At 40.2% G+C, this 16177-nt stretch overlaps 1 protein-coding gene and 1 long non-coding RNA gene across 5 annotated transcripts in view; one reads left to right on the top strand and one right to left on the bottom strand.

The window, feature by feature from the left end:
- MPHOSPH8 (M-phase phosphoprotein 8) overlaps positions 1 to 16177 on the top strand; it is a 52434-nt gene that overhangs the window by 33857 nt on the left and 2400 nt on the right. For 3 of the 4 annotated variants that reach the window (XM_073894807.1, XM_025875232.2, XM_025875233.2), the window contains exons 6-12: positions 2808 to 2933; positions 3017 to 3105; positions 5561 to 5701; positions 6428 to 6514; positions 9896 to 10050; positions 12904 to 13058; positions 15961 to 16088. In XM_073894807.1, the coding sequence (XP_073750908.1) occupies positions 2808 to 2933; positions 3017 to 3105; positions 5561 to 5701; positions 6428 to 6514; positions 9896 to 10050; positions 12904 to 13058; positions 15961 to 16088 (881 nt within the window). The remainder of the gene's footprint in view (positions 1 to 2807; positions 2934 to 3016; positions 3106 to 5560; positions 5702 to 6427; positions 6515 to 9895; positions 10051 to 12903; positions 13059 to 15960; positions 16089 to 16177) is intronic. The other variant, XM_073894808.1, reaches the window with a different exon arrangement.
- Positions 11866 to 15965, bottom strand: LOC141373138 (uncharacterized). The gene is made up of 2 exons (XR_012378842.1): positions 15034 to 15965; positions 11866 to 12027 (listed from the first exon to the last, which is right to left on the bottom strand). It is a non-coding gene; the product is annotated as an uncharacterized lncRNA (long non-coding RNA).

Genomic DNA, 16177 nt, shown 5'->3' with positions numbered 1-16177 from the left:
ACTGACAGAGGGAACACAAGTGGGAGAGGGAGAAGCAGGCCTCCCGCCAAGCGGGGAGCCCGATGCGGGGCTTAATTCCAGGACCCTGGGATCATGACCTGAGCTGAAGGCAGTCGCTTAACCGACTGAGCCACCCAGGCACCCCGATACTAATTTCTTTTTAAAGATTTTATTTATTCGAGAGAGAAAGAGCACCCTTGTGCAGGCACATGCACCAGCACGAGTAGGAGGGAGGGGCAGTGGCAGAGGGAGAAACAGACACCCGCTGAGCAGGGAACCCGATGCAGGGCTCCATCCCAGGACCTTGAGATCATGACCTGAGTCAAAGGCAGACAACTTAACCGAGTGAGCCACTCAGGCACCCAATACCAATTTTTGTAAAGCTAAGAAACAACTGTAGATTTTTTAGGATATATGTGTTTATGGCAAAACCATTTTTAAAAAAGAACAAAAAAGAATGACAGATTCAAACACCGGATCCATGATATCACTGTGGTGGGGGGTGGCATGGGGTGGGAGTGTTTAGGCCCCAGAGTGGTTCTGTGCTTAAGTTAGTGCCATGTTCACAGATGTTCACCTCCTAACACATTCTTTAGTGTTACTAAAAACGAAGTTTAGGGGTGCCTGGGTGGCTCAGTCAGTTAAGCCTCTGCCTTCAGCTCAGGTCATGATCCCAGGGTCCTGGGTTCGAGCCCCGTGTCAGGCTCCCTGCTCAGCAGGGAGGCTGCTTCTCCCTCTCCCTCGGCTGCTCCCCCTGTTTATGCTCTCTCTCTGTCAAATAAATAAAATCTTTTAAATAAAAATAATTGAAGTTTATTAAAGTTTATTAAAAATAGAAAAGGCTAAAACTACCAGATGCCGAATCAATGATCCAGTACTTGGTAGGAATAAACGTAGGATTTTGAACCAGTTGGCTATGTTAGAGACCAAAATCCAAACTACCTTTTCTTGTTATTTATGTTGTATGTTGTTGTTACTTATAATAGCCCTGTAAGTTAGGTGGTATTATCTCAACTGATACGAACCCTCATCTGTCCTGCTTCCCAGATCTTTCCATGGTTCTGTGGTGCTGCCCTAGAGAGGGAGGTCCAGCTGTGGGCTCAGATATGTCTCAGTGAGAATATGGCTCTTGCCTTATTGAAGTGTTTCTGAGCAAATCACAGAGCCTCTTCGCCTTGTTTTCTTACCTGTAACTTGTATCCCTATATAGATTATCGTGTGTGTGCTAAGTTATGTAAATACTTTTAACACTTCTCACTGAATATTAGCTACTTTTGCTATTACTACTACTGTTGTTATTCAGAAAGTGAGGTACAGCAAGTTTACATGACTTACTCAAAGCCATGCAGTTGATGAATGGAGCTGGGATACAGAAAATCCAGTATGTGTAGCTCCTAAGGCTGTGCTGTTTTCCAATGGAATGCTCTTGGAGGTAGCAAAGTGTTGGTTTGAGTTGAAAGCTTTGGAAGATTTTCCTTCATTTCTTTGCATGTCTTCTACAAACTTCATTTCTATGGCAAGATTAACTGTCTAACATTAGTTTGAGGAATTGGTTTTAAGTGAAAATACTTTAACTCTTACCATAAAATATTTATGCTTTTTGTTTTTTTTTCTTTTTGTTATGTTAATCACCATATCATCATTAGTTCTTGATGTAGTGTTCCATGATTCATTGTTTGTGCATAACACCCATTGCTCCATGCAGAATGTGCCCTCTTTAATACCCATCACCAGGCTAACCCATCCCCCCACCCTCCTCCCCTCTAGAACCCTCAGTTTGTTTTTCAGAGTCCATCGTCTCTCATGGTTCGTCTCCCCCTCCGACTTACTCCCCTTCATTCTTCCCCTCCTGCTATCTTCTTCTTTTTCTTTTTTCTTAACATATGTTGCATTATTTGTTTCAGAAGTACAGATCTGTGATTCAACAGTCTTGCACAATTCACAGCCCTCACCATATATGCTTTTTGTTTTTTAAAACAGCATAGTTGAAGGGCATCTGGGTGGGTGGCTTAGTTGGGCATCCAAATCTTGATTTCAGCTCAGGTCATGATTTCAGGGTCGTGGGATCAAGCCCCCACATCGGGCTCTGTGCTGGGTGTGGAGACTGCTTAAGATTCTTCCTCTCCCTCTGCCCCCCCAAATAAATAAATTAAATATGTAAAAATCAAATAAAATAGCACAGTTGTTTTGAATACTCCCCAGTGAGTTATGCTCAAATCTTATTTGTTGCACTGCCAATAGTGGATGAACATGCCCTTTCCTAATGTTAGGAAAGCCCCTGGGTCAGACAGATGAGGGAGGAAACTAGCACTTGCTTTGTAGGTAGAAGGGAGAACAGAGGGCTTCCAGGAGGAGAAGCTAGAGCTGAGTCTGAAAGATCAGTGACTAATTTACATACAGGTCTGGTTTACACATTTTAGAATGACTTTGCTTGCATAAATGATTGGAGGCAATGTATATCCAAGAATAGCCAAAGATAGAAATGTTAAGAAATTCCTCTTACTGAATCCCTACGATTTTTCTCTCTTCCTTTGAGCTACTTAATCTTATATTTAAAATTCATAGTTCATCATTTTATAATTAATAGATTACCTACTTATCTTTATGCCTTTGAAGCACCATGACATCTAAATATGGATAGTTAGTATTACTTGACCAAGAAAAGCAGAAATTTAATTAAAGACTCAATTACATAATGAAGTATGTTACAAGTATATATGAAACTTTGGTTAAGACACCACAGACTTAATAAAACAACATTGTTACAGGAAAAAAATGTGTATTAGTAAGGCTCTTCTGTGTTCCAGATGGCAGACAACAGATTTTGAGTTTGGGCATGGACTTGCAGTTGGAATGGATGAAACTAGAAGATTTTCAAAAGCATCTTGATGGGGAAGATGAGAACTTTACCACAGCAGATGCAGTTCCAAGTAGTGAGTAGTTTAGGAATTTTGGAGGTCCTTTTCATGAATCTAGATACGTGAAGCTTAACTTATCTTAATTTCTTTCATTGTAGATTTATTGAGGGATGCTGTGAAAAATGGGGATTATATTGCTGTGAAGGTGGCACTTAATTCAAATGAAGAATATAACCTGGACCAAGAGGTAATATGTCTTAGTAAAATCTCATGAAATAAAGATGGGAAGTAGCTCTTTTAACATAATTCTATTTTATTTAATTTTTTAAAATTAAAAATTAAAAAAAGTAATGTTCACTGAAAACACAGTAGAAATGTATAATGTAGAAAATTATAGACCTTGTAATTCCAGCCCCAAGAGTGACCATTTGGTTTAGCTGTGGCCTGTCTGGTTTTGTCTGTGGTTGAACCTCTGCTGCTCTGAGGGGCATAAAATGACTCCTTGTGTCCTTGTCACTGTTGATGTTTCATTCGTAGTCACCTGTTCACAGCAACTACCCATGGTTCTGTTGCTGCAGGTTTTTCTGATTTATAGGGGGGTTTTTTGTTTTTTGTTTGTTGTTTTAATGAAAGCATATTAACCCTTTCTTCCTAGTTTTTAGTTTTTGTTTTTTGAGTCTTTTATTGCTTAGAGGATTTTTATTTTTAGATAGTCACATCTGTCGATCCTTTCCTTTATGGCTTTTGGGTGTCTTGCTTACAAAAGATTTTTATATTTTCTTCTTCAGTATTTTTGCTTTAGTGGTGGAATTTTTTTTTTTTTTAAGATTTTATTTGACAGAGACACAGAGAGAGAGGGAACACAAGCGGGGGGGTGGGAGAGGGAGAAGCAGGCTTCCCGCTGAGCAGGGAGCCCCTAGTGGGGCTCGATCCCAGGATTCCGGGATCATGACCCGAGCCAAAGACAGACGCTTAACAACTGAGCCACCCAGGTGCCCCTAGTGGTGGATTTTTTTTAGGCTTAATCCTTAGGGGTTACAGTTCAATAAAATTATTGGGATTTTGGGTAAAGTTGCATGAACTCTATAGATTAATTTGGCTGAGTATTGACGTTTTTACATTTTGAGCCCTCCAAATAAAAACATGATAACTCTACATTCATTCAGCTCTTCATTTATTCCTAAAGCAAAGTTTTATAAGTTTTTTTCCTTTGTATGGTTCTTACACATTTATTTTAGATGTGTTCCTACATATTTGATAATTTTTAAATTATCTTAGTATGATCATTAGGATCTTTTTCCTCCCACATTTTGTCTTCTAACTGGTTATTATATATGTTTGGTGAAGCTGTTGATTTGTGTGTGTGTGTGTGTGCGTGCATATGGTCTCCAGTCACTTTGTGAAATTCTCTTACCGTAATAATTTTTAAGTCACTTGCCTGGGATTCTCTGGGCAGAGAATATGATTATCTGCTAAAAAGTAACTATTCTGTTCCCTTTTTCTTCAGTAAAATTTCTTTTTCTGGTCTTGTGAACTTGGTGACATTTTGAAGAATAGTGATGATGGAAATGATCCTGTTCTCTGATCTGAGTGGGCATTTCCCCTTAGGCTGTGTGTGAAGATTCTTTTTCCATTGTACTGTTGTTGGTTTCTCGTGGACAGTAGCCTTTCTCTTTTTAGACTTCCTTTCTTTGTTTACCTGCTTAAATTTTTATCAAGGATGGATGTTGGGTTTTAGCAGATGGGTTTTTTTTTCTACTTTAATACTAATGTAGCTTGGTCTTTATTAATAAATTAGGAAAAGGTTTTTTCCCTTTAACATGTTTTGTAGTAATAAGATACTTTACAAATGAGAGGAAGTGCACTATCTTACTTAAGTTGATTTTTCTTTTGTGTTCCTTCAGATTGCTCATACAGGTGAATTCTGCTAAGCTTTCAGATTACAGCCAAATTAACTACAGTATTAGAACTTGGTTTTAGCAGATGGTATTTAATGGTTTGGTATTCCCATGTGTTTGTTTCATAATGATTGGAAGTATTTTAGCTATTAATTACCTTTTTATTTTTGTCAATTTTATGTAATTTTATCTTTTTAATTTCTCTATTTTGTCATAGCCTCTTAGAAACCAATCATATTAGTGTCCTGTTTCTTCTTTCTGAATTTTCTTCTTTATCCTTCGAGTAGCCAAACTATCACTTCCCAACAGTTATATTCATATAGGCCACCATTTGTAGTGACAGCATTCACTTAGCCTGTCATCAATAGAGTGGACTTAGGTTACATCCAGTGGTCATTTCTAGCCTTAGGTCTTTCGGGCCAACTAAATGAGTATCACGAATGTGTGAGTTTCACCTATTTTCCCTAGAACACAAGGAGACTTCTGCGCCTGAAATGTGCGATAAATAAATACCTTTGCCATTTTATAGCATCAAGATATGAATGCAATTCATCGTATGTCAGGCAGAGTGTTGATATGATAGGCCTTACAACATGGAAGTTGTAAAATTTTATGATATATATGAAAGAAATTGTAATATTTCTGATTATTTATTATAAGGATATTTTCATGAAAACCTTAGGTAGCTGCTTAAATCAGTGCATTTAAATGATTTCACATTGAAATATCATAGATGAAAAGACTTAGTTCTAAAATTTTTCTGATAGACATTGACATTTTTTTTCCTCAACAAAACCAATGAAGGATTCAAGCGGCATGACTCTGGTGATGCTCGCCGCAGCAGGAGGACAAGACGACCTGCTGAGGCTCCTCATCAGGAAAGGGGCTAAGGTGAATGGCAGACAGAAGAATGGGACCACCGCCCTCATTCATGCAGCTGAGAAGGTTGGGAACTCAAAAGGCATCAGTTTCTTAGTCTGTGGGAATTCCTGCCTGTGGACCAGATCAGAATCTGTTTCTGTAGTGAAATATAACTCTCATATAGTTACATAACTTTAGAATCTCATATTTCAGCTCATCTGGGACTTGTCATGAATAGATTTTTTAATCAACAGTAGTACTTTATAATTGAATTTTCAAAGTGTGATTTATCTAGTGGGAAGTGAATCATAGTGAAAAAGGACCCTGGGGGTGCCTGGTTGGCTTAGTCTGTAGAACGTGCGACTCTTGATTTCAGGGTTGTGAATTCAAGTTCCATGCTGGGCATAGAGATTACTTAAAAAAAGAAAACAAGAAGAAGGGCCTCTGATTAATGTACTAATGCTGGTTTCAATCTTAAATCTTTTAAAAATCTTTTCCAGTTGATATTAAGTGTTCCTTTTGATTAAGAACTTAATTAAAATGTTCCCACATATTATCTTTTTAAAAGATTGATATATGGAGTTTCTTATGTTAAAACCAATATTTAAACTTCAGGTTGAAGTTGCTGTCAAATTGTGTGTGGCTGTGCAGGGGGCCTGAACGGTGGGGCACAGTGAAGAGCCATGTTCACTCACCTGCTTTGGATAGAGTCTGAGTATTTTTCCTGATGGCTAAAAATTTCAAGTCATCAAAAATTATCTTACTTTTAAAGAATTTTGAGAATTAAATATGCCTTTTTTTTTTTAATAGAACTTTTTAACTACAGTGGCTATTCTTTTGGAAGCAGGAGCTTTTGTTAATGTCCAGCAGAGCAATGGTGAGACTGCTCTAATGAAGGTAAATACTTCACTTCGGTTCTGACAGATGTTCCTGTTGGTACCTCTGATTACCAGGCACTCTGCCAGGGGCTGGGAATATGATGGGGAACAGGACACAGATGTGTAGGAGAAACAGGTCAGCAAAATTAAAAGCTGGTGTGAACCATGGGATTGTATAAAAGTTGATACCAGGCTCAGCAGTGCGGATTCAAGGTGGGACAGGGTAGGGCACCTGGCTGGCTCAGTCGGTAGAGCATATGACTCTTGATCTTGGGGTCATAAGTTCAAGCCCCATGTTGGGTGTAGAGATTACTTAAAAAGGTGAGACAGGCTGGATGTGATAGGTGGCTGAGCTGCATCTTACAAATGATATATGAGCTGGCAGGGATAAACTGTGTAAGTGGGAACTGGAATAGGATATGCACAGAGAACTGGGAGTGGAAAAGAACATGATGTACTTTCATTATTATTTTACATTGGTGGATTCATCTCCTTAGCCTCCGATTTCTTCATGGGTGTTTGGAATTGTGGTTTGCTGACCATTTTGACTGGAAGGTTGTTAAAGCCTCCCCCATGCCTCACCCTTTAATTACCTCTCCCTGTTTAGCAGTTTTGTATTTGCCTCTGCTGGGGCCCAGCCTGGTCTAGCATGTTCCTATGGCAGTTTTAGGTTCCTGGCCTAAGATGCCATTAGGACATCAAGCCATTCGTTAGTTCCCCACATGGAGGCTCTGTCTTACTGCCCCCTTCCTCGATACAGTTTCGTGCAAGGAAATTGACCCAAGTTGGTGTTTGTCTGAAGTACCTATTTTCAGCAGTCTTTCCTGAGTCAGTAAGAGAGGTCTAGGTGTACATGCCTAACAGGTATAGGCCCTAGTTAGCATCGGGCTTGGTTCTGAGGGTGGTCTTGAATCTCTGTTACTCTCAAAGCTGGGATCACCTTTCCCCTCAACCTCCTCCACACTCAGGATGTGGACCTTGCTCACTGCTTGTGTTGCCATTTCATTTTTGGTTTATGGAAATGCTTACTTTGTTCAGGAGCCCTACTTTTGAATTTCAATTTTCCTTGTGTGCTTCTATTGCCATATGCTTAGAGCAGAGGTGGCACCTCAAATATGAATTAAAACTTTGTCCTATTGAGAGATCACCAGGTACATTCTAAACAGCAAATAAGTAGTCTGGGGCATAAAGGTGTGCACATAGGGCAGTGAGCATGGACACCATCTACATCTGGAATGAGGGATTTGGACAACTTGATCCTGAGAGCAGCTGGGAGCCACTAAAAGGTTTAAGCTGGAGAAAGACATAATCAGAATAAAGATGGTTGTTTTTAATGTCCCTTACTTCAGTACGGGGAACGAATTGGTTAAAAAGAGAAGCAGTTTGCAGACTATTATAGGGATATTTTAAAAATTAAGTGAAATAATAGTGTGTACCTAGGTAGTGACAGTGGAGATAGAAGTGGGTAGACTGACCAGTGGTTTAAGAAGGTAGAATTCACAGGACTTGGTAACTGAAGGTGATGGTTGGTAATCCTATTTCCTAATTTAGGGAACTCAGGCAGTATACAATGAGAGTGGGGTTGCATTTGAGCTGGAAATGCTCAGATGATGTTTCACATGTGCATCTTTAGCTCAGGAGAAGAGGGGTCGGCTATAGATTCAGATTCAGGTTCATCAGTGTAGACAGCACAATTGCAGCCCTAGGCTGAGAGTCCGATCACCGCTGAGAGTTGGAAGGGAAAGAAAAGCCAGTGATGGAAGGCAGCCACATAGGAAAGACCAGGGAAGGGGGAGGAAGATCAGGAGAGAGAAGTATCCTGAGCGGTTCAAGGAGGAGCTGGCCTGCGGTGTCTGCTGAGGCAGAGATGCCAAAGGAGGAGGCTGAGAAGTGCCACTGGGAAGGAGCACTGGAGAGGGTGTTGGTGCCCTCATTTGTCAGGTTTGAGGGGTGTGGGACTGCAGGGGCTGAGGAGGTGGATGCTGGATGTAGCAGGCACTTAGGAGTTGATCTGCGAAGGAAGAATGCAGTGTCCAGATGGGAAGAGGTCAAGGGACTGTTTTTTGCCTCTTCATAGAGAAGAGCTTAAAGCATATTTAACTACTGTCTAAATAAGACTACCTGTAACTGTATTTAAATTTCGTTTTTGGTTTTTTTGTTTTGGTCTGGTTTTTGTGTTGGGGGTTTTTTTGGTACTGTTTTAAGGATTTAGTATATTAAATTGGTTTTTAGAATTAGAAGAAAGAAACGTGGGGAGAGATTTTCAGAAATTTTTGAAACAAAATTTAAAAAAAACCTTTTATCTCAGAAATAATATATAAAATTGGTTGTTACCAGAGTGTGAGGGTGTGGATAAACCATTCCCACCCACTGATGTGGGGCATATGATTGGTTCCAGCAGGGCTTCTCAACCTTCCCGCTCCTGACATTGTGGGCCAGATCATTTGTAGGATGTGTAACAGCATCCCTAACCTTTGTACCAGATACCATTAATACCCACCCTGTAACAACCAGAAATGTCTCCATACATTGCCTGAATTCCCTTGGGGGGCAAAATCACCCCAGTGAGAACCATGGGGTTATATCCTTTTGAAGGGCATTTGTCAGATCTGCCATGAGATGCATGCCCTTTGACCTAGCACTTGCACAGCTTAGAAACCTACTCTGTAGAAATACTGTCCAGAGTGGTAGCACACCAGACAGCCTTGTTCTTGTAGGAAAGCTTACTGGCTTACCCTGGTCCTTTACAATATATCTTTTAATTGCAGCCTCAATGTTGTGAGGCAGAAGTACTGTGATCCTCTTTTGACAAATGGAAACAGTGAGACTCAGAATTAGGGACTGACTTCAAGTCCCATAGCCAGTAAGTAACAGAGACAGGAGAGAACATGGATGTAGGTCTTTTTAACTCTAGAATTGGTCTTTGAACTGTGTCCAGGTCCATCTTAAATTTGCCAAATTCAAATTTGTATCTATGCTTAATTAGTCTCCTTTAAAGCAGCTTTTAGGGAAATTTTGAAATTATTTTGTGATGCTAAGAGACTTGGTCTGAAAAATGGAGCGCACTAGAGCTTAGAAACGCCTGGTGTTTGTTCTGTTTTGGGACAGAAGTATCTTTTTCAGAGTTGCCCATTTCCCCAGGAGTCAGGGATGAAATTGAACGTAGCACAGATTTCAGTACTGTTCACTGAGTAAAAGGAGCATACCACTGTTTGTTTACATAACAGTTTGTAACCCTTGGTGAGACCCGATGCCAGGTTTTCTTCCCCCTCTCCAACATTCTTGTCTTTCTCTTCACAAAAAATTCCTGGGCTCACTTGTGGAGAAGGGGGCAAACACAAATTGGTAGTTAACTTATTTTACAGCTAAGTAATTACTACTCCTTTTTTCCCCATCATAGGCCTGTAAAAGAGGAAATTCTGATATTGTACGACTTGTAATTGAATGTGGAGCTGACTGCAATATTTTGTCAAAGCACCAAAATAGCGCACTGCATTTTGCAAAGCAGTGTAACAACGTGTTGGTGTACGACTTGCTGAAGAATCATTTAGAGACGTAAGTGTGAGCAAATATGCCATGGTTAAGTCACAGAGTCTGTTTGGATACATCATAATTAGAATGGCCTGTGTATAATTGCTCAAACGAAGATTGTTAAGTGGAAGTCCTGATGGGTTTCTGTTCTCAAAAGATCATAAATTTAGTAAGTGGCATATGAATTATTTTTCTGACAGTTATTGAGGTCTCAAACTTTGAAATTTAATACTATCCTACTTGAAATCTTAGTTATGCTTGTAATTTGGCTCATGCTTTCTTAAAACTGTTTAATCTGTAGTTCCTTTTTTTTTAAATAGACATAATTTTTTCAAGCAGTTTTAGGTTCACAGTGAAGTTGAGCCAAAAGTACAGAGAGTTCCTATATATCCTCTGCTTCCATACATGCACAACCTCCCCTCCTAACATCTGTCACCAGAGTGGTGCATTTGCTAAAATCAGTGAACCTACATTGACAGTTACCGTTCAAAGTCCATAGTTTACCTTAGGGTTCACCTTGGTGTTGTGCATTTTGGGGTTTTGACAAACGTATAATGATATGTACCCACCATTAGTGTCATACAGAATAGCACTGCCCTAAAAATCCTCTGTGCTCTGCCTGTTCATCCCTTCCTGCCCCTGCCCCTTGACCCATGGCAACCACTGATCTTTCTGCTGCCTCTATTGTTTTGCTTTTTCCAGAATGTCATGCAGTTGGAATTACAGTATTGCCCTGTTCAGATTGGCTTCTTTCACTTAGTAATATGCATTGAAGATTCATCCATGTCTTTTTTTTTGTTTGTTTGCTTTAATTCCAGTTAGTTAACAGTATTATATTTCAGATGTAGAATATAGTGATTCAACAACTCTACATTACTCAGTGCTCATCACTCTTAATCCCCTTCACTGATTTCCCCCATTCCTCCACCCACCTCCCCTGTGGGAACCATCAGTTTGTTCTCCATAGTTGTCTGTTTTTTGGTTTGTCTCCTTATTTTTCCTTTGTTCATTTGTTTTGTCTCTTAAATTCCACATACAAGTGAAATCATATGGTATTTGTCTTTCTCTGTCTTATTTCACTTAGCATTATACTCTCTTGATCCATCCACATGGTTGCAAATGACAAGATTTCATTTTTTATGGCTGAATAATATACATACCACCTCTTCTTTATCCATTCATCATCTATCGATGGACACTTGGCTGCTTCCATAATTTGGCTATTGTAAATAATGCTGCTATAGACATAGTGGTCCTCCATGTCTTCATGGCTTGATAGCTTATTTCTTTTTAATGTTGAACAGTATTCCATTGTCTGGATGTACCACAGTGTATCCGTTCAAGTTCATTATTTTTCAAACGAATTCTAAATCATTTTATTTTAATTGAAAGTTCATACAAGTAATATAGTAGCTTTTTCCTTAAGAATTATTTTGTCTTACTCAGCCATCAAAAAGAATGAAATCTTGCCATTTGCAACGATGTGGATGGAACTAGAGGGTAATATGCTAAGTGAAATAAGTCAGAGAAGAGAAATACATGATTTCACTCATGTGGAATTTAAGAAACAAAACATGAACATAGGGGAAGGGAAGGAAAAATAAAATAAGATGAAAATTAAGAAGGAGGCAAGCCATAAGAGATGCTGAACTCTAAGAAACAAACTGAGGGTTGCTGGAGGGAAGGTGGGGGGAGGGATAATCAGGTGATGGGCATTAAGGAGGGCACTTGATGTAATGAGCACTGGGTGTTAGATGCAACTGATGAATCACTAAATTCTGCCTCTGAAACTAATAAAAGTATTTTGGCAACACATAGTAGAAACTTCACAAAGAGTAGTTAACACAAGTAAGGTGTTTATTGTTCAAAATAATAGGGAGTCCAGGGGTAGACAGCCATGGGCAAGAAAAGCCACTCTTCCCCTTTTCCTCCACCACACGTAGGGTGTGACTTGGATCTTCATGCCTGCATGATGGTTACTCCAATTCCAGGATCTATATTCTAAGCAGAAAGTAAGGTAAATTTCAGACAAGAGACAAAAAACAAACCAAAAGGGCATGTACGTGGTGAGTCTGCCCATGTTGGCAGCCTTTGCTGGGAGCCTTACCCAACCAGTATTTTCTCTGTGTGTCCGTGACCCAACACAGTGGATTTCCACTCCAAAACCCGGAATATCCTGGGCAAACCAAATGAGTTGGTTACCTTCCCAATAAGATCTTTTAAAAATACTTTCTGAATTAGCACTGATCATTTTTTAACTGCCTTCTAAACTAAGTACTATAAAGACGTGTGTGTGTGTGTGTGTGTGTGTGTGGCAATTCTCAAATTAATAGAATTTTCATTTTTTCTTTTTTAAGATTTTATTTATTTATTTGACAGAGAGAGACACAACGAGAGAGGGAACACAAGCAGGGAGAGTGGGAGAGGGAGAAGCAGGCTTCCCACCAAGCAGGGAGCCTGATGCGGGGCTCAATCCCAGAACCCTGGGATCATGACCTGAGCCGAAGACAGACGCTTAACAACTGAGCCACCCAGGCACCCCTAGAATTTTCATTTTCATTAGACAAATAAGTATTGAGTGCTTTCCGTACGCCAGGAACTATTCAGAAGGCTGGGAAGATGGAGACAGCAGCGGGGGAGGGGGAGGAGACTTGCCCTCTTAGAGCCTAAATTCCCTGTGACAACATAGACAGTAAGACACATAGTGTGTCAGATGTTAAGTGCTAAAGAAAAATAGAACGGGGAAGTAGAATGAGTAGGAAGTTATATTTAAAGGTTGATTTGGGAAGACCTCACTGGTATTCAGCAGTTTGATAATATGATTCATGGTTATTTTCTACATTGATATTAACAACTCTTACTATACTTTTTGACTAGACTTTCAAGAGTAGCAGAAGAAACAATAAGGGATTACTTTGAAGCACGTCTTGCTCTGTTAGAACCAATTTTCCCAATAGCATGTCATCGTCTCTGTGAGGGGCCAGATTTTTCAACGGATTTCAATTACAAACCCCCACAGAACATCCCAGAAGGTAAGTCTTTGTTTTTCTGTTTGAAAAGTGACACCGTAAATATCAGCTGATTTTTAATCAGATGAGATTGGGCGCGTTCAGGGTGGTATGGCCTTGGGCTATCATTTGATTTTTAAACAGAACTCTGAACATAACCTTAACAGAATCCCATTATGTAAAATAGTTAACAGCAGAGCTACTCTGGCAGAAAAAAAAGAGACCCAGCTGAGACCTACCATCCCAGGTGACTTTGAGGGATCCACCGAGCACAGTGTTAGCACTTTTTAAAAAGCATAGGGGTGCCTGGGTGGCATCCTGACTACTGATTTTGGGTCAGGTCATGGTATCAGAGTTATGAGATCGAGCCCCGCGTTAGGCTCTGTGCACAGCAGGGAGTTTGCTTGAGATTCTCTCTCTCTCTCTGTCCCTCCACCCCCCTCAAATAAAGAAATAAATCTTAAAAATTTTTTAAAAATGAAAAGCATGGAAGTTGGGCCTGTTCTTTCTGCTCATGGATCCTGTCCCCTGTGCTTTAATGAAACCACCTTTTTTGTACCAGAAGGGGGAAAAAAAAGTATGGAAGTTGGATCTTAATAATTGTACTACCTTTTGTTAAAATTGAGTTTTATTAAAATTTAAATTCAAATTGTAAGCCCAGAATCAGTGTTTTTCCTGAATTTTATTAAAAGAAAAAGTCAGTGTCTTGGCCCATAGGGAAGTTGAGTAGCAGGAGATGGAAACTTCAGTTCTGCTTCCTAGCCTCCGCTTAACAGCTGCTCTGCAGGCAAGACCATGACATGGCATGGTCCTTCTCTAGGACACAGACGCAGCATGTTTAAGTGGAAAGAACACTGCCTTCATGAAAGTAGGAAGCCGGGTTCTGGCTTTTTTGTTAAACAAAAACATCCATTTAAATATGTATTGGGCGCCTGGGTGGCTCATTCGTTAAGCGTCTGCCTTCAGCTCAGGTCATGATCTCACAGTCCTGGGATTGAGCCCCGTGTCGGGGGTCCCTGCTCAACAGGGAGTCTGCTTCTCCCTCTCCCTCTCCCCCCACCCTTGCTCATGCGTGCTCTCTTTCTCAAATAAATAAATCTTTAAAAAAATGTATGTATTCATTGATGAAAATTTAATTAAAATGTAGCCATAGCATGAAAATTTAAAGACAGCTATTCATAACACCTGTGTTTAGTGAACTTGGCATTGAAGAATCATTTGTGCTTTCAACTGTCCAGGTGGATCGTTTACATTGCTGGGTAGTGAGCACGAGGTTGGGGAACAGGGTGTAGGGGTGGCTGAGCTGATCTGGGCCAGTTTCCCAGCATCCACAACTTAGGGGCTTCAGTGCACCTGGACTGCCTTAGGGTTACTGAATTTTTTTTTTTCTGTACATGCACAATGTCTGTGGTCAGCAGAGAGCTTGTTAGAGATGCAGATTCTCAAGCCTCACCCAGGCCTGACTCTCAATTGACACCTTGGTGAGATGTTGGGTGATTTATGAACACACTCAAGTTTGAGAAGCACTGACCTTGGTTCCTTGATTGTGATTTTGTTTAACACCTAGTTTGGCTGGAGAAAGCATTTATACTGATACCGTGAAACAACAGCTAGCAAACTGATTAGGGTTCCTCGTGTCATTTTTTTATCTATGAAATTCAAGTATTTGTCGGAGTAGAGCTAATGAACACACCTTCCTTAGATCTAACTCATTTTGGTTAGAATAAACAGCACCTGAATGAAGGATTTTCCTGTAGACCACTAGTCCCCCATTCAGGCCATTTTGAAGAGTTACCACCACTCTCCTCTATATAGACAGTAACAAATAGTCCCAGATCAGATGCTCGTTCATAGTGGAGCTGAGGGGGAAAAGACAAGGAACGGACGGTCCCTGTATTGTCTGTAGGCCTTTTCTTCTTTTGAACCTTAGCATTTTGGGGGCGGTGGTGGGGGTGGGTATTGCATTTTAAAGCTGGAGAGCAAAATCAGTATGACAAACCTTAAATAGCTTGAAAGGCGAAGAAAGAGAGCCAGGGGCTCAGCGTGTCCTCCTCTCCCTGGGACCAGAACAAATAAAGCCAATGGTTCCTTGGGGTCTCTTTTATGAAGTCTCCTCTCGTTTATAATTGGGCTGGATCAGTGTTTTTTCATCTTAAAAATGGCTTACCAGAAAGGTCATAGAGTTCATGTATGTTTTTTCTGTTATAATAAAAGTATGGCTTTGTTCAGAAAAGTGAGTCATGCACAGTATTTTGGATATTCAGTGGAAGCGTCAAATCTCATGGTTTTTTTCCCCCCAAAATAGATTTTGGTATGAATCAGAAAGTTTGGAAAAGGCAAAATAGTATGTAGAAGAAAATGGACACTCAAACCCACACCCAGAGAGAACCGTCATAGAAGTTTGCTTCCATGGACGTTTACACATTTAGCAGCAACTTTTAAATACTCCTTTTTTTAGACCAAAATTAATGTAGAAAAGCATGTTTTAAAATATTTGTTCCATGGACAAAAAATAAAAGGGGTCTGTGGTTTGAAAAATGCTAGGTAACACCAAGTTTTGAAATTGGACTCAGATTGTCCAGTGTGAGTGGGCAGCAGGCTGGGTGTATACCACCAGGCTTACTGAGGGGACCACTCCCAACTGGTACAGGTGCGCCTTCCTCAGAGTTGAAAGGTGGCCATGGTAGGATTGGTATTAAAATCTGTGTTGGGGCGCCTGGGTGGCTCAGTTTGTTAAGCGACTGCCTTCGGCTCAGGTCATGATCCTGGGGTCCTGGGATCAAGCCCCGCATCAGGCTCCCTGCCCGGCCAGAAGCCTGCTTCTCCCTCTCCCACTCCCCCTGCTTGTGTTCCCCCTCACGCTGTCAATTAAATAAAATCTTTAAAAAAATAAAATAAAATCTGTGTTTCCACCTCCCTTATTCAGGCTCTGGCATCCTGCTGTTTATTTTCCATGCCAACTTTTTGGGTAAAGAAGTTATTGCTCGGCTCTGTGGACCATGTAGTGTACAAGCTGTAGTTTTAAATGATAAATTTCAACTTCCAGTTTTTCTGGTAAGATTTTCTGTAATTCATTTAAAAAGTACATTCTTCTAATCCAGAAGCACAGATGACTTTTAATTGTGTTTTAATAAAATGTTAAT

This window comes from Callorhinus ursinus, unplaced genomic scaffold, assembly GCF_003265705.2.
Source record: "Callorhinus ursinus isolate GAN/ISIS: 27379988/994484 unplaced genomic scaffold, GSC_fseal_2.0 scaffold7, whole genome shotgun sequence".
Classification (NCBI taxonomy): domain Eukaryota; kingdom Metazoa; phylum Chordata; class Mammalia; order Carnivora; family Otariidae; genus Callorhinus; species Callorhinus ursinus.
This window is presented reverse-complemented; position numbering and strand designations above follow the sequence as displayed.